At 38.4% G+C, this 19,174-nt stretch overlaps 1 protein-coding gene across 14 annotated transcripts in view; it reads right to left on the bottom strand.

Moving 5' to 3' along the window:
* Positions 1 to 19,174, bottom strand: part of Spag9 (sperm associated antigen 9) — a 124,182-nt gene that overhangs the window by 34,867 nt on the left and 70,141 nt on the right. For 6 of the 14 annotated variants that reach the window (XM_040749507.1, XM_040749510.1, XM_040749511.1 and 3 more), the window contains 5 exons: positions 15,670 to 15,791; positions 6,508 to 6,565; positions 5,143 to 5,295; positions 3,762 to 3,813; positions 502 to 632 (listed from right to left, as the gene is read on the bottom strand). In XM_040749507.1, coding sequence (XP_040605441.1) covers positions 502 to 632; positions 3,762 to 3,813; positions 5,143 to 5,295; positions 6,508 to 6,565; positions 15,670 to 15,791 — 516 coding nt within the window. Of the gene's footprint in view, positions 1 to 501; positions 633 to 3,761; positions 3,814 to 5,142; positions 5,296 to 6,507; positions 6,566 to 7,187; positions 7,203 to 8,645; positions 8,658 to 15,669; positions 15,792 to 19,174 lie in introns of all 14 variants that reach the window. The other 8 variants (XM_040749505.1, XM_040749508.1, XM_040749509.1 and 5 more) reach the window with 2 other exon arrangements.

The raw sequence follows: 19,174 nt of genomic DNA, 5'->3' as shown, positions 1-19,174 counted from the left end.
AAGAGAGAGAAAGAACAGAGAGGCCGGATTTGAGGACTGTATTGCACCTGCACATACTGACGCTTAACTCTATTAATATGAACCATTAAAACATGTTAATGCTAAAAAACAAAGATCTAATTGACTGAAAGAATAGAAGGAACATTTTGCATGAAGAGAAAAGGGGGAGTCAAGAATATTTTACAGAAAGATACTAAATATAATTTTCACATATGTGAAATTTACAGAGACAGAATAATATCAATTTTCATATTTTAAAAAGTGACCATTATTCCTAAGTATCAACAATTATTAAAACTTACAGGTTATGGTACCATCCTCCAAAGTCCTGTACTATCTATCTCTGATCTTGTTCTATTACTAATCTAAATGTTAGCTGAGAAAGTTTCTCCTAGTGAATAAACAAAATGGCATGAACCCTCATGCAGAACTTTTTTGGCAATGAAGGAGAGCATGCATCTAGTGAAACAATGGGGACATCAGGGCACTCATCACACAGACCGGATCATCTCTGTCCATCGAACAGCTTCTTGAAGCTCCATCAGCCTCTCTTTGTACTGGTTTCTCTCCATGAGAACTCGGGCCATCTCCACTCTAGTAAACCGCTTCCTCTGGGCTGTGGGAATGTCACTCTACAATGATAAGAGGAGGGCAAATCACCCTGAAGTTTACATATGTTTTGGTATTAACCTCACACTGAAACAAAATCTTAAGTTTATAAACATTTCTTTAAGCTCAATGAGGAAAAGTTTTAACCCAATGGCTTTAAAATGTCCTTATAAAATAAAATCAGACACTCAAATTTTTATGTAGGACTGAAAGGAAATAGGCAATTTAATTTCTGAGTATAAAAATTAATATTGAACATGTAAAAGAATTATTAAAATTACAAATTTTTAGCCAATATCAAAGATTTTAATATGCCCTCATACATTTTACTTGGAAATGTTATTCTAACATTTTAAATTCTGAAAACAGTTAATTAGTTCCAAAAGAGATCCATTTATCTCAAACTATCAATCTATAAACATATCCAGAAGCCAACATTCATAGTGAACCTATTATCTGACTACGAGTAAAAGCAAACAAAGCAATAACAACAAACCACCAGTGGAAACACAATATTAAGTCAGAATTCTTGCTACAGGGAATAGGATATGAACATGGATGACATACAGAAGTAGGGCTCCAGAGAGCATGTCCAAGTTAACTACTGACTTCTACTGATTTCTCAACCTTCTAAGGAAGCAGGCAGGCTTAATGATAGGGTTTGTTGAGAGGAGCATGTATATTTTAGATCAAGACTGAAAATCTTGTAACAGTGAGACAGAAGGTGAGCTCTGCTCTCAGCAGTCCTCTGCCTTTTCCTGCCTTAGAACTTAGTCTACCTTTTCAAACAAAAGTTATCCACAATTTACAAAAGGCCTGAATTGTGTCTCTGAGTTCGAGGTCAGCCTGGTCTACAGAATGAGTTCCTGGACAGTCAGGACTACATAGAGAAACCCTGACTCTAAAAATAAAACAAAAAAGGGAGGGAGGGAGGGAGGAGAGGAAAAGAGGGGAGGGGAAGAGAAGTTCTAGGACAGCCTCCAAAGCCACAGAGAAACCCTGTCTCGAAAAACCAACCAACCAACCAACCAAACAAACAAACAAAACAAAAAAAGAGTTGCTGTGGTCATGGTGTCTCTTCACAGCAATAGAAAACCCTAAGACAACACAAGCAAGTACCACACCTAGTTTATTACAATGCTTTTTTAGAATTTATTTTTATTTTACGTTTATTTTTATTTTGCCTACATGTATGTCTCCAAGATGGAATATAGTTTTTCTGAGGTAGTAGGGACTGAACCAGGGCTTCAAGCATGCTGCCAAGTGTTCTATCACTGAGCCAAACCCTCTGGCCTTAAAGGTAATATGAAACAAAACCAACACCATACTATGTAGAAATATATAGAAGTAGGCAATTTAATTTTCAAACACAAACATATTTTAATATTTTTATTAAAGAATTATGATGCTGGGTGTGTTGGTGCAGGCCTTTAATCCCAGCACTCAGGAGGCAAAAAAGCAGGCAGATCTCTGAGTTTGAAGCTAATCTGATCTACACAGTGAGTCTCAAGCCAAACAAGGGCTACAAAGTAAGAATGTTTCAGAAAGGAAAATCAGTACATACTTTGGGAAGGGGATAAAAAACTTAGCTGCCATTTATACAGACTTGCTATGCTATTCTAAGATTGTCATGGAAATGTCAACTATGTGTATGTCTCCTAGTTCCCTTCCTGATAAAACAGTAACCAAAAGTAACTTAGGGGAGGAAAGCATTTATTTGGCTTATACTTCCAGGTCAGAGTCCATCAAGGGAAATCAAAGGAGAACATAAGCAGAACTTGAAGCAGAAACTATAGAGGAATGTTACTTGCTGGCTTGTTTTCTGGCCCATGCTTGGCTAGCTTTCCTATAGAGCCCAGAATCATCTGCCTAGGGATGGTTCCACCCCTAACAGTCTTGGCTCTCCTATATCAATTAGCAATCAAGAAAATCCCTCACTGACAAACCCACAGACCAGCGCAATGAAGACAACCATTCAAGTGAGACTTTTTTTTCAGATGATTCATTGTAGTCAGTGGCAAGTTGACAGTTCATGAAAACTAGGACAATGTGTACATATTTGTATGATGAAATTAATTGTTAAACAGATGAGAAAGGATCATGGTTTCCTCTGGGGTGAGGGACATTTTTGTCAATATTCTAGGCCTTTAGAAAAATTATATTTATAATTTAGTGCATTAATAGTTTTTTAAAAAGTGGAAGAGAGATGCCATGTGACAGAGTTCATGTGGAGGGTTTTATTGGGGGAGGGGGATGGAAAAGCGGGGAAAGAGACGGGCCTCTGGAGATGGGGAACAACAGAAGAGAAGAGGGAGGGCAGGGTGGTCCAATGTAGTTCGTGTGCTAAGCACAAAAGTCATCACTGTAGAACTCTGGGCTGGCCAGGTATCTGCCTGAATGCTGACAGCACATGTGTGCAAAGGGCGCTCTTAGTGGCTACAGCTAAGGGTCCTGGGGACAGGTTAGCGTGATACCTGAAATGCTAGCAAGAGCACTCAGGTAGGGAGTGGTTGTGGTTGATGATGTCTCCTGCTAGGTCCCCAAGGATAGGTCAGCATAATGCCTGAATGCTAACAGTGTGCCTATGTGTTTTGTGTATAATGTGTATGTATGTACGTGGATGCATGCATGTGTCCACAACACACATGTGGACAACTTGTGGGAGTCAGTTTTCTCTTTTTCCTACGTGGTCCTGGGGATTGCACTCAGGTCGTCAGGTTTGGCAACAAGTACCTTTACATGCTGAGGTATCTTGGGAGCCCACCCCCCAAAATTTAATTAATTAATTATGCCTTCTTCTGAATTCTGAGACAAGAAACACATGTGGTATACAGACATACAAGCAGGTGAAACACATATGTGTGTATGTGTATACACATGTGTCATAGTATGTACGATGTGTAAGTTTGAGGCCTGTCTGGGCTACTTAACAAAACCTTCCCTTATAAAAATCAGAAACAATAGCATGTTAACACAGGCCAGAGCACTGAACCACTGAGGAAAAGTGAGCACGCAACACCAGAAACATAGCATGTAGATTCCACGTAGAAAGACGAACCAACTTATTCATGTCCCACAATACTAAATATTAGTAAAGAACCCCCAAATATCAAAAAACTGGAAGAAAAAACTGCTCCAAATCATAAACTTACATCATCATCATCTTTTGCTTTTTGCCTTGCATCTTCAGCTTCTGCACGAGCTCTAGTGGGGGAAAAAAGCAAAACAAAACGTATTATTAGAAATGAATTAGTCTTCAAAATTAATGAGAGGAAAAAGTAAGTAGTTTTAATTACCACTAAAGGATTATTTTTCTTTTGCCCAAAGGTTAGCAGATTGCTGCGTTTAATTTGGAAAAATGTTATCATGGCACTTCTTAAAACAAAACAAAATCAGGTTGGGCCAGGCATGGTGGTGCACATCTATAATCTGAGCATTTGGGAGCTTGAGACAGGAGAATTAGGAGTTCAAGGTTGTTCTTAGTTACATAATAAATTTAAGGCTAGCTCAGACTACATATGACCCTGTCTCAAAAAAATAAACTTTAAAATAATAAAACAAAAACCTGGTTAGCCACAGCAGCAATTACGCCTGTAATCTTAGTTTCTTGAGGTCAGAGGACAGGTGTTCAAGGCCATTCTCTGCTACACACAGTGAATTAGAGGCAGCCTGAGTTACATAAGACTAGCTCAAGAACAGGAAACAACAACAAAAGTGAGGGAAAATAATGAATTTTAACTTTTTTAAATTGAAGATTTAGGGTTTTTTTTTTAAGATTTATTTTTATTTGCACATGAACATATGAGTTCATATGAGTGGACCAGACATTGTGAGACAACTAATGTGGATGCTGGGAACTGAACTCAGGTCCTCTGGAAAAGCAGTAAGTGCTCTTAACCCCTAAGTTTTGTTTGCTTTTAAATTTATCCTATACATTATTCGTGTGTGTGTGTGTGTGTGTGTGTGAGAGAGAGAGAGAGAGAGAGAGAGAGAGAGAGAGAGAGAGAGAGAGAGAGAGAGAGAGAGAGAGAGAGAGAGAGAGAGAGAGAGAGAGAGAGAGAGAGAGAAAAGGGTGTTGGATCCCCTGAGGCTGGGGTTACAGGCAACTGAGAGATACTGGAGTGGAGAGTCTCTGGTCTTGCAGAAAAGCAAGGAAGAAGTGCTCTTAACTGCTGAATCATCTCTCCAGCCCACAGTTACGGCTTTTGACACCAAGATGAACAGGAAAAAGAAAAACAAAACAAAAGCGAAACCCACAACTTTTTGGTCAAGAGATTGGAAAATAGACAGGCCAGCTCGTAGCAGAGGCAAATGGCTGAGGCACTTTACGTTCTTCAGGTAGCTCTTGGCCCTTCCTGGTTTGAGTGAGCTGAAGGCCTCAGTCTCAGGGTTCTACCTTTGTGACAGCCTGGCAAGGTTCAGAGCAGGAGTGTGTCCCGAGGTAGCTATGGTCACAATCCACCCAAGTGGATGACAGCCCCAGTGTCCAAGGCTTCTTAGAAGGGCCTGGGCTCCAACAACTGTGAAACTTACTTCCTGAGCTCCTCCTCCAGCTCTTTGTTCTTCTCCTCTAGCTTCAGCTTGGCCTGTTTCACAGCCTCCAATTCTCCCTGCAGCACGTCTTTCTCACAGGTCAGCTCATCCACTTTTGCTATTAAATCATTCTTCACTACATTCAAAGCATTTCTAAAACACACATATTCAAATGCGTCATTACAAATAACTTTCATCTTTTTAGACTAAAGTAACGGTCAAATCATAAAGCTGAACAACTGAGAACTTAAACATTCTTCCTGTTGTTTTTATAGACAAGGGCCATAAACAAAGGCTTAATATTTGTTCTTCATACTTGCCAAGCTAATAGTGGATAAAGCAAGACCCAATAAATAAAATCAGCACTAAGAAAGACTAAACTGCTGGGTGGTGGTGATACACACCTTTAGTCCCAGCAATTGGGAAGCAGAGGCAGGTGGATCTCTGTGACTTGCAGGCCAGCCTGGTCTACAGACTGAGTTCCAGGACAGCCAGGACTACACAGAGAAACCCTGTCTCAAAAAAACAAAAAAAGATGGCTGGGCGCTGGTGATGCATGCCTTTAATCCCAGCACTTGGGAGGCAGAGGCAGGCAGATTTCTGTGAGTTCGAGGCCAGCCTGGTCTACAGAGCAAGTTCCAGGACAACCTCCAAAGCAATACAGAGAAACCCTGTCTCGAAAAACCAAAAAACCAAAAACCAAAAAACAACAACAAAAACCAATACATTCAGATATGTTGGATGTGACCTCATTTATAGATAGTGGCATCTTGCTGGAGGGCTATCTTAGTTGTTAAAGGCTAGGCTCACACCAAAAATATAAGATAGTGGCATCGTATGTGGACAGACACAGTTGCTCCAAAATTGCTGACACAGCAAATTGACAAGTTGTCCCTATTTGCTTCTTCACATGACAAAGAACCTGTCCTATTAAACAGTACTCCAATATGCTGCTTGAGGGCCTTAAAACTCCACAAACTACCCAGGCATATACACTTATAAAGGAGAGATCTCCAAAGTGTCAATGTAGAAATTAAAACTTTCATGCAGAAATGTAACACTTAGAAAAAGAATAAGAAAATGGCACCTTTCTGAGGGAAGAAGAGGTACACAACACATTTACACTATTGATACTTGTATTGTGGAAAAAAATAAAAATTACATCTCTACAAAAATACCAGATCAATAAAACCAGTCAGGACAATGAAGGGCTTATTATCATGTCTCTATGTATGCACAGGTGTTGAGAAGAAGACTCAGTTGGGTAGGAACACAGCATAATGCTGTGTTAAACTAATATAAAATCACTGACTTGGATAGAAGAAAATGCATTTCCTTTATTCCATGTTAAGCTTTCATACTTACTTGGTTTCCAGCAGTTGTGTGTTCTCTAGTATGAGATTCTCCACTTCACGACCCATTCCTATCAAAAGAAAAATGATAAAAACTTTGAAAATAAATTTAGCAAAAATTGCATATAAACTATGATCTTGTTTTACTATTTTTAACCTTTACTTTAATCATATTTTGTCTATGTCATTTATGTGTTTATTGTAAGGATTATGAAATTATAAATAGTTGTTACCAAAGCTAAGGAATGTATTGGCTAAGTCTCTTTGCTACTGTCGCTTTTGGTTTTGAGATGGGTCTTGCTATGTTATATTGTTCAGACTGTCTTAATTTCCTTGGCTTAAGTGATCATGCTTCCTAGAATTCCCAATAGCTGATGTTGCAGATGCAAGCCACCATCCCTGGACTCTTCTTGGTTAATTCTTTACCTCTGTCAGTTACATTTTGTTTTGCATAGATAGTATTTCAGAAAGATCAAGACATTTTTTGTTTTGTTTTGCTTTGCTTTGCTTTGTTTTGAGACAGCCCTGTTTGTTCTGGAACTCACTTTGTAGACCAGCCTGGCCTCGAACTCAACAGAGATCTGTCTGTCTCTGTTCCAAGTGCTGGGATTGATAGGAATCAAAAATATTTCTAAATCACAGCTGATGGCAGAAGTAAGGCCAAAGATAGAACCCCAAGACAGAAAACCTTACCAAAGAAATTATGGTCTTAAAGCCCATGCATTCCATGTAAAGCAAAAACAAAGAACAAGAAATGTTTTATGTAAAAAAACAGCATGAAAACATATCATTAATCTGTAAAATTCTATGCATGATATGAAAACATCTGGACTCACAATGTTATGACTCAATGCATAATGATGTGCAAAAGGCAGAAATAAAGATGATTTCCATCATTCACAGGATGGTCTTTGATATACTTAAAAATGCTTTACCAATTCTTCCTCATAATAATTTGAATATAATTATAATGAAAACTCTAAGACAACACTACAAAGTACCTTACAAAGTGCCACACATGAAATAATAGTTCAGTTGCCACTTTATAGAATTGTGCTTAATATTTTATTGAGAACTATAAGATATATAAAGTATTTAATATAAGATTCAATATAGTTATCTTTCAGAAAAGTAAAACTATTTGTTTTTCATAAGAGGCTGAAGAAATAAAATAGTTGGAGAAAGACAAAAAAAAAAAAAAGAACAAAAACACTCCAAGCAAAACACAGCAAAAAACCCTGCTCGCTCACCCCAAGATTCATGAGATAATGTTAGAGAATAACACAATAGGAGAAGCAATATTTATAATTCAAGAAAACAAAAAGGAAATATTTCTTTTGGGGGAGGGTTTTGAGACAGGGTTTCTCTGTGGCTTTGGAGGCTGTCCTGGAACTAGCTCTTGGAGACCAGGCTGGTCTCAAACTCACCGAGATCTGCCTGCCTCTGCCTCCTAAGCACTATGAATGAGTAAAGGCATGCACTACCACCACCCAGCTTAAAAGGAAATATTTCTAAAGAATATTATTTAAGGTCAAGGAATTAGCATATCCTTTTACTTAAAAAAAAGTTAATATTATGGCCAGGCACTGGTGGTGTACACCTTTAATCATAGTGCTTAGGAGGCAGAGGCAGGCAGGAGGATCTCTGTTATATAGAGCCTATTGCCTGTTCTACAGAGGGAGTTCCAGGACAGCCAGGACTACACAGAGAAACTGTCTCAAAAACAAAACAAATTAACATTCCTAATGATTTTTAAAGTGATTTAAAACAAAATCTTCCTGGGAATGTTAAAAATTCAATGCTGACATATGAATTCCTAACTTGTCTGTGTCACAATTTTTCAAATATTCTCAAACATCAGAAATAGTAGCACATTCAATCACTGTGTTCTAAATCCCATCTCCAAAATGATACCAAGATATTTTCCTTAAACACTAACACTAATGTTTTAGTAAAGTTTCATAGACAAAATAAACAGCTCAGACCATGAAACTGCGACAAACTCTCAAACATTTAGAGCAGCATAAAAGCTAAAAATATAAGCAGAGAAAAATAGGTAGGAAAAAAATGAAAAAGCATCAAATGAGAACAGCAGCCAAGAATACCTAGCTTGGAAAACAGCAATAGGAAAGTATTTAAAAACATACACACCAGAATATTCCCCTGGATAAGCATCCCAAGAGAAAAATGAACAAGAAACTCAATTAGATTGTTTCCAGAAAGCAAGAACTAAACTCATTTATTTTAAAACAAGAAAGATCTGACAAAGAAATTGAATTACTATAACAAAACCATCAACTATATACAATAAAGTATAAATATTATAAAGAGAAAATATTAGGTACTCCTGAGGAACATACCTTATAATTCCATATGTTTCAATTAAACGAAGAATTATCTTAAAATGTAGTGTATGCAGGATTACTCAAAATTTATTTCGAAATATATCAGTAAAACTAATAATCAGAAAAATAAAACCTGAAGTGACCTTTATCTCTATTCAAGATTTGAAGTATAAATATAATATTCACATAAACTTTGCCGATAAAAATAAGCAAAAAAAAAAAATCAAACACAAAGAGCAAAGAAAAACACCCTGTTCTGCAGTTATTTTATTTAGAAGTGTCAAGTTAGGTCCAGAGAAGAGCACATAGCATCTGGATGATAAGCAATTTCTCGAGAATGCATGTATCATTTTACCTAGTTGTATACATTCTTATACACTTCTCTTTTAAAAATCTTCTTATTGCCGGGCGTTGGTGGCGCACGCCTTTAATCCCAGCACTCGGGAGGCAGAGGCAGGCGGATCTCTGTGAGTTCGAGGCCGGGCTGGACCGATAGCCTCTGAAACAATACAGAGAAACCCTGTCTCGAAAAAACAAAACAAAAAAACCAAAATCTTCTTATTACGGGACTCTATCTCAAAGGTAAAACCACAGATTTTGAAGTGAAGCAAAACTGTTAAGACTATTTCGCATTCCCATTCACTTGAATGTTGTGCTGTGCTAAATATGCAACAGCAAACAAAGCAAAACAAAACACGCTGGGCAGTGGTGGTGCATACCTTTAATCCTAGCACTTGGGAGGCAGAGGCAAGAGGATCTCTGTGAGTTAGAGGTCAGCCTGATCTACAGAGAAAGTTTCAGGACAAAGCTACATAGAGAAACCCTGTCTCAAAAAACCAAAAACCAAAACCAAAACCAAACAAAACACACAGTTGTGCCTGACACAGTGAATTTATAATCTGTCCAGGGAGACAGAAAAAAGTGTGAAGAATGGCATAATGAAATTCACTGCCACGGATACAGACTTCATAGATGACTATGCTTTAGGGGATCAAAGCAGAATTCCTACAAGACATACCACTTAAGTAGAGACAAAAAAGATAAATACATGCAAATATTTAGAAACCAAACAAATAGGACCTGAAGGTTGGCTATGAGGGAAAGTGAGAGGTCTAAGATGGACAGTTCAATGATGGCAGGAGAGGTTCACTCACTGAGATAGAAATAGTGGAGAACTGCCTGGTGAGTCTATTTTCTACTCTGCTATGTGCCAGTATCTAGAATGGTCTGTGGCAATAGTAGTAGGTCATCATCATACAACAACAGAAAAGCAGGACAAGAAATGGGAGGGGCGTGAGTAACAGGTAGCTTTGGGATTCACAGAAAGCAGAGTTTTTACTTGGAAAAAGGAAGGGACCAAAAGCCAGGCATGGTGGTGTACACTTGCAATCCCAGTAGTACAAAGCTGAAGCAAAAGGACTGCCGATATTCCAAAGACAGCCAGGCCTTGAGGTAGGGGTAGGAGGGCTAGGCTCTTAGTAAAAGAGTAAAGTTGAAAATCCACAAGAAGACCAGGTGGTGGTGGTGCACACCTTTAATCCCAGCACTTGGAAAGCAGAGGCAGGCGGATCTCAGTGAGTTCCAGACCAGCCTGGTCTACAAGAGCTAGTTCCAGGACAGCCTCCAAAGCCACAGAGAAACCTTGTCTCGAAAAAAAAAAAAAAGTAATAAAAAAAGAAAAAGAAATTCCACAAGAATAAACAAAGATCATCTTGGAAGTAGGATAGATTATATAGTGTATGATTTCCAAATTATAGAGAGCAGTCATAGAGAAAGAGATTGAGAAAAGGACCATCCAAACTAAGAAAGTTAAGGAATGAAACATTAATGAAAAGATAGGAAAATGAAGGCAGAAGTGGTGGTGCACACCTTTAACCTCAGCACTAGGGAAGCAGAGGCAGGTAGACCTCCAAGTCTGAGACCAGTCTGGTCTACAGAGTGAGTTCCAGGACAACCAAGGTTACACACAGGAAACCCTATGTTGAAAAACCAAAAGAAGAAGAAAGGAAGGGAGGGAGGGAAGGAAACAATTGGGATTATCTTTCAATTATTAAAACGAAGTAATCTGTGTGTCAGACATATGTACTGTGATTAAAGGAAACAATTCTACAACAAAAGTTTGGTAACAAAACCAAGCAAAATGAATAATGAGATATAAAGAAATGAACTATGTACTTACTCAAGTCTAATTAGGGAGAACTATGGCTGACACAAGCAATCCTATTGTATGAGCTTTATTATTATTTATCCCTGAATTGCACAGAAACCATTTACCTATCTTTTTAAAGGCAGGGGTTTCATGTATCCTGAAAACAAAATTGAACTTTGTCCTGTCTTTACCTCCCAAGTGTTGAGATCACAGGTGTGTGCTACAACTAGCAAGTTTAGTACTGTGAGAATGGAACGCAGGGATTCCTATATTCTAGGCAAGCCCTCTGTCAACTGAGCTCCATCCCTGGCCCTCAGTTACCAGCGTTGACTAAAGTATTTATGTAGGTATAAGTCACTCAGTTTAACATACTAAAATATTATAATCTGCAGATATAGGCCAATATCTGCAAAGCAGAGTAGCTTAAGATAGTTTGTTATCTTTAATATAGAAAGGGAAGCCAAAAAATTTTGCTTTTAATCTGTAATTAATTTTCTGATCACCATTATTTCTAGCTATTATGTGGTATATTCTTAAAGGAAAAGAAAATTATGAGGTCATTAGACTTCAAATTTTGTTATTATTCACTACTGGGCTGGCTTTATAAAGCCATGTACACAAATAATCCTATTAAGTACTTCATTCAAAGGGCAGCAGGAAAGACACAGCAAGAAGTGATTCTAGTGGTTGTTACACAATTCTAAGCATTTGTAACTTAAGATGTTGTACTCAGCAAGCATGAGTATATTCATTTGTCTCTGTTTACTGGGTGTGGGTACACTATAGGCAGCTACCTCAAGCTCTTGCCCCTGTAACCTTGCAATGATGGATTAGGACATCAAACTAATACTGGATAAAGACAACTTCAAGAAGGAAGAATTTATTCTGGCACTAAATTCACTGGATTAGTGCTCCCAGATCTTAGAAGAGTAGCTTCTGCTGGATGTGGTGGCGCCTTTAATCCTAGCACTCCCTCCATTAGCAGTGGCAGAGGCAGACAGATGGATGTTTGTGAGTTTGAGGCCAGCCTGGTCTACAAATCAAGTTCCAGCACAACTAGGGCTACAGAGAAAACCTGTCTCGAGAAAAAACAAAACAAAACAAAAACAAACAACCCCCAAATAAAACACAAGCAAACAAATAAATAAATGAGTAAGTAAGTAAATAAATGAGAAGCTCCTAATGACTGCAGGGGGGAAGGATTCTAATGATAAGGAATGGTGGAGTGTTCACATCTAAATGAAACATCTATATACTTCCTCTAAGGCTCGGGGAACAAGGAGGAAGAGGGTGACAAGAATATAAAGGCTGGAGTGTAAGGTGATGCGCTGCAAAAAGATGTCTCCTGGACATGACATAGTCATTGTACTCATGAACTCACTGCAGCCATGGTTACCAAGGCTACCTGCATAAGACCTTCATAACCCTGGGTCAATATTTCATCGTGGAGGGAGTATAGGCATATGAGACTCTACCAATCTCTCGGAAGGATTACTGGCAATTAATGGCTGCTGGGTGCAGGGTGTCATTTTCATCAGTGGTATATACCCATGTAAAGTAGCCCATGCTCAATCAACAGTCTCTCATACATGCTCATGCTAGTAACCTACAAAGGGCAGGAAAGCAGAAGGGGAAGCTCTCAGGAAGAAAAGTTCAGCTGCAGAGAGGGGCATGAGGAAAGACAATGGAGTACAAGTGATCGAAATACATTATATATGGGGGCTGGAGAGATGGCTCAGAGGTTAAGAGCACTGGCTGCTACACTTCCAGAGGTCCTGAGTTCTATTCCCAGTAACCACATACATGGTGGGTCACAACCATCTGTAATGAGATCTGGCTCCCTCTTCTGACAAGTAGACATCCATGCAGGCAGACACTATCATAATAGATAAATCGATCTTTAAAAAAAAACACATTATATACATCTAAGAAACCTTCAAATAAAAGTTTTAGGAGATTTTAAAAAAAGGTTTGTACTCAAAATACAGTGAATTTTATTATGTGCAAATCTCAATATGTATTTTTAGAAATAAATTTTAAATTCTTCCTAGCAATTTTTTTTAAATTTGTCCTTAAATTTGCTGGGGAGTCAAGTTTTCTAAGCCAATCATTTTTTTGTTATAGTTTTATTGTGTGTGTGCACATATGTGAACATGAATGTGTACATGAATGCATGCTATCGTGTGCTAGTGAAAACAGAGGACACCGTGCAGATGTCCATTCTCTCCTTCTATCGCACGGCTCCTGGAACTGAACTAGGCTGTCAAGCTTGGTGCTAAGTGCCATTACTCACTGAGCCATCTTGCCAGACCAATTGATAAAACTTTCAAAGCACTTTTTCATGTGAAACTGAAAACAAAGGTATAATTTAAATGTGAAGTTTCCTCAAGAACTATTCTTTCTGAGCCTTCTTTAAGAAAAGCAATTCATTTAATTCCTCCAAAGTTTTACTTAAGATTTTAATGGTGGGAATCTATGTTTAATTACAGTTAAATTGACACTTTAAAATCTTGATTACTAGCCGGGTGTTGGTGGAGCACCCCTTTAATATCAGCACTCAGGAGGCAGAGGCAGGTGGATCTCTGTGAGTTCAAGACCAGTCTGGTCTACAGAGCAAGTTCCAGGACAGCATCCAAAACAATACAGAGAAACCCTGTCTCGAAAAAACAAAACAAAAACAAACAAAAAAATCTTGATTACTACCTACATGTTTACATAGGACTTTTATTATTACTATTATTACTACACATACAGGTGTTATCTGTATGTATGTCAGTGTGCTATGTGCATGCCTAATACCCATGAAGGCCAGAAGAGGACATTGGATCCTGTGGAACTGTAGTTACAGACAGCTGTGAGCTGTACTGGAAGAGCAGCCATTCCTCTTAACTGAGTCATGTCTCCAGCCCTGTGTTTTTGTTGTTGTTATTGTTTGTTTGTTTTTTGAGATAGGGTCTTACTGTATATCTCAGGCTGACTTGCAACTCACAGAGATCCATCTGCCTCTGCCTCCAGGGTACCAGGATTAAAGGTGTACATCACCACACTCTTTCTAATTTATTGAAGTTGAGTCTTCCTGTGTTGTCTAGGAAGGGTCCCCTCCATACCCTGAGGACTGTGCTACTATGCATGGCTGAACTTGTAATTTAAAATGAGATCAAAAACCTTCAAGCACATAACTGACAATCAATAAATTTAACATAAATTAATGCAAGCAATTCACTCCATTCCATATTTATTAGAGCAGACAAGCACAACTTTCTAATAACAGTGTAATCATTAGTAGTATGACAGTAAGAGAAGCCTTTATTGTCGTTGAAGCCTACTATCTACCTAAAGCAAAAGGTTGAAAATTCTATGACTTTCAATTTCTACACAGTGTTAAACTACAGGGAAGGTATGTTAAAACTAATTCAATTTGCAGGCCGGGCTAGACCGATAGCCTCCAAAACAATACAGAGAAACCCTGTCTCGTAAAAACCAAAAAAAAACAAAAACAAAACAAAACAAAAACTAATTCAATTTGCATTTAAATTTAAACCTGAACCAGAATCAATGATTTCTTACTGAACGGAACCTTAAGAGATTCTGCAGAGGACGGGCTGATAAACTTTAACTTTAACAGGACCAATGGTAATTATTTTATGTGTTTGTATTCCATGTATCTTCTGCAAACCATTCAGCTCTAATACTGATGAGTAAAGGCCATCAGAGACAGTAAACTAACAAACAAACAAAATGTAGGAAGGCTCTTCATTTTTTCTTTTTTCATTTGGCTTATCGAGATATGGATTCTCTGTGTAGCTCTGACCGTCCTAGAACTCTCTCTGTAGACAAGGTTGGCCTCACAGAAATCCACCAGGCTCTGCCTCCCTAGGCAGAGAATTAAAAGCATGTACCACCACTCCCAGCTGAGGAGGGCTGTTTCAATCAAACTTAACTGATATACAGTAGAGGTTAGCTGGCTTTATCCCACAAACCCATCTTCCAGCCTGTTAAACACAGAGTTTAACTCCTATACTTACATACAATGAAATGTCAAAAGACAGAAAAAAGGGTTAACAATTTGTCAAAGATAACCCAGAAAATGTATAGTGGAAGACTTGAATACAGTACTTCCCCAACTCCCAGTTATGTGCTCAACAACACAAACTTTTTTTTGTTTGTTTGGGGAGGGAGACAACATAGCAGCAGTGCAGGAACTGGGCTATAACCCTAGCTCAACACAAACTTTAAAATGACTATTTCCCACAGAGATAAATTATAACGTACTGGGAATATAAAAAACATTTCAAGTGTTATATTGCCCACTTAATTAAGGTCAACAAAACACAATAAGATTTAAGATATAAGGCAAGAACTATTAGCTCCACGAATCATACACATACACACACTCCCCACACTATTCCTTATGTTTAATATCTATTCTTAGAATATAGCAATTCAATAAACTTGTAATGTGAATTAAAAATAAATTTAGAGCAAATTCAATTTTTATCATTTCTAAATATACTTTTTATTAAAACTTCTATGACATCAAATAATGGGTTCTAAGTAATTTCTAAAGTACAATAACCTTGTACCATCAGGCAATCAGGACATGTTAGATGAATTTTCAATCAAGTCATTAATGACATCTGTTTATAAATAGTATGGTACTTCTCCAGAGGAGCTGTCATACCTAGTAGATCTGCTCCTTCATCCACATCTCCAATGAGGCCTGAGCCAGCTGAAGACAGTTCTTCAAAGAGAGATTCTGTATTTCGATCAAAAGCTTTGTTCTCTATCCCTTTGGTGGGAGTGCTATACAACAAAAACAAATAAAGCCAAAAATCAACAAATTATAAAGACTTTCTGATAATACATTTTAAAAACAATGATTCAGCAGCATAGGCATTTCTTGCTTACAAGTTGCGTTTACTATAAGGTATCAACATGAAAAGATTTCTCAGTGGTTTTCCAAGGAACTTCCACAGAGCATACAGAGAGTTATGCTCCTACTCCCAACAAATACAAAATAATGGCAGCTACTTGGGTCTCTATCACACACATTCTCTATTTTAGTTATAGATACTCCATAAGCATATGATACTATAACCCCAATTTTATTAATAAGGAAACTATTAAGGAACCTGATAAAATGATTCAGCAATTAGGTAGAATTCAAACTAAGGCAATGTTGATTTATTTTATTTGAAACAGAGTCTCATGTCATCCAGGTTGGCCCCAATCTTGCTATGTAGCTGAGAATGACCATGGACTTCTGATCCTCTAATGACAGGCTTGTGTGTAACCAGCCTAACAAAATTAAGACACTCTAAAGAGATTCTGCATCTAACTGTCAGACTATTGAGACAACAGACGTCACAAAATGTGAATTTTCCCAGAATTTCATGCCAGGAGAAGGAAAAGATACCAGCCAGAGGGATAACTTGTCTTCCTGAAAGAGACTTCACAGTTTTAACATCCTTACAGGATGAGACTGAAGCCTAGTTGAGACTGAAGCCTAGTGAGTCTGTGATCTCACTTCAGGTACACAAAGAAGGTCTTGGGGGGTTCCTCTCTCAATGTAGCCATATTAAATAAATCAATCCCCCCTTTCTGCTTTCTACTTTTAGTTTGACTTTTATCTGGATTACTGAAGATGGATAGCTGAACCAGACTTGGGGCACAGATAGTGACCCCCTAGTTAGATACCACTTGCACTACCATTCCTGATTGATACAGTGCTGGGGATCAACCCAGGGCTTCCTGACTGCTAGATAAGCACTCTGCCAACTGACCTACAACCTCAACAGAATTAATAAATTTTGATCATGATGCTCTGAATTATCTGGTACAAATTAGCATGGTTTTAAGGTTTTTCTAAAAATGACACAAGAAGCCAGGCATGGGGGCACATGTCTTTATTCTAGACTCAAGAGGCACAGGCAGATCACCATGAGCTCCAGGTCAGTCTGGTCTACGTATTGAGTGGCCAGTCAGAAATACATAGTAAGACACTGGGAGGGGAGGGGAGGAGAGGGGAGGGGAGGGGAAGGGAGGGGAGAAGACAGATGAGGAGAGGGAAGGAGGAGAGGAAATCTCTATTTAAAAAGGAAAATTAAAGTTTTAAAAGGGGTGTGATGTAGTGGCATCTTGTTCTGCCAGTGGGTTTGTGGTGGTGGTCGCATCTTAGAGGTGTGGCTTTAGGAGTGAGGACATGATCCCTTACAAGGAAGAGGAGGGTCTGGCTTGCTTGCTTAGGTGTGGAAGGGCAGAGACTGCATTTTCAGGAACAGGAACACTGAGACAGTTATTTACCATTATTGTGTGAGTGTCCCCTAACAAATACCTGTTAATCACTTATCTCCATTTTGTGGACTCCTTTAAACCCACCTTCAGTGTGCAGACATTGACCCCTTAGGATGCCACCACCACCACAAATCCACTGGTGGAACAAAATGCCACTACAGTGTGTATGAGAACTTAGATTCAATCCTCAGTACTTAATTAACAGAGAGAGGAAAAGATGTCAAGTGAAACTGAACTTGGTATAACCAGAATTTAAGAGGTTAAGGTAGGAAAATCATCAATGCAATTCTCAAACAAAGTGTTTTCTATCCTGTATCTGTACATCTAACCAAACTACCAAACCATGAAGCATGACCACAAATGATATTGTCATATTTAATTTCAGTCCTCAAAAATTACTGCTCATGTACCCTTCAAGGATCTAGAAAGCTAGTAAGGAATGAACTCTGTAGAAATAAAGGTGTATATCAAAAAGCAGATGACACGGGATACAGGAAATAAAGGTAAAGATATTCCCAGGTATTGTGGGCATAAGGCAGAGTGGTAGAGGTCTCCAAGTACCAAGGAGAGGAAAATAAAATAACAACCAATGTGGGCCAATCAGTGTCCTTGAGTGTATGTGGTACTTTGCCAGGTCTTTCATTCAAGCCCCATACATCCCTCCCTTTGCATTACAGTGATTTTTAGTATCTCTGCTTGGTAGTTAAAATAATAGTCAGGTTATAGGTCACCATAAATAGGGGATAAAGAAGCAAAAAAATGCATAAAAAACTCAAACACATTGTACATGGAACTCGGCTTTGGGAAACTCCTGCAGAGCCTGTGCTAGCACATAACAAAGAGCCTTGGTGTCCTGTTTCTCTGCAGAGAAGGACTGAAACAGTAGAACGAGGTAAACACCACATGTGAAAGGAACTAGAAGGCTGAAGTGCAGCAGAGTTCTGAAAAACAAGTAGATTTGAGGTCTGGTCATACTGAGGATCTTATACTTAGGAAATGCATTGTCTGTCAATGTTAGTGATAAACTCATGGAACACTATAAAAAGGAAACAAATTTAACCTCTCAACATTTCACCAATTCCAGGAAAACACAAAGCATCATAAGAAAATTAATTTTATAGCAAAATTGTAATATTTGTATAGTCATACTAATATCAGTAATAAATTCTAATTTAACTAAAATTAAGATATAATAAAATTTAAGAAACAAAAAGATGGATGGTGCTAAGTGCAATCACTAGCCCTGTTATAACAGAAAAGAATAGAGAGCTGGCCGTTGGTGGCTCACGCCTTTAATCCCAGCACTCGGGAGGCAGAGGCAGGCGGATCTCTGTGAGTTCGAGGCCAGCCTGGTCTACAGAGCTAGTTCCAGGACAGCCTCCAAGACAATACAGAGGAACCCTGTCTCGAAAAAACAAAACAAAACAAAACAAAAAACAAACAAACAAACAAAAAGAATAGAGAAGCAAGATCTGAACCTACATAAGTCTTTCTCCATCTAGGATTATTCTTATCCTGGGGTCCATGCATTTAACCATTAGGTCATAATACTTAATGCTTAGTAGGAATTTATAAATGATACATGTTTACAGCTATGGTGGTTTGGGAAGTGGCACTATTAGGAGGTGTAGACTTGTTGGAGTAGGTGTGGTCTTGTTGAGAAATATGTCACTGTGGAGGGGCTAGCTTTGAGGTCTCATGTATGCTCAAACCATGCCCAGTGAGACAGTTCATTTCCTGTTGCCTGCAAGATGTAGAACTCTCAGTACTACCATCATGTCTGCCTGCAAGCCTCCTAGCTTCCCACCATGATGGTAATGGACTGAACCTCTGAAACTGTTAGCCATCACAATTAAATGTTTTCTTCATAAGAGTTACTGTGGTCATGGTAT

This window comes from Mesocricetus auratus, unplaced genomic scaffold (assembly GCF_017639785.1).
Source record: "Mesocricetus auratus isolate SY011 unplaced genomic scaffold, BCM_Maur_2.0 Super-Scaffold_100007, whole genome shotgun sequence".
Classification (NCBI taxonomy): domain Eukaryota; kingdom Metazoa; phylum Chordata; class Mammalia; order Rodentia; family Cricetidae; genus Mesocricetus; species Mesocricetus auratus.
The sequence above is the reverse complement of the archived record's forward strand: the minus strand, read 5'-3'. Positions and strand labels throughout refer to the sequence as shown.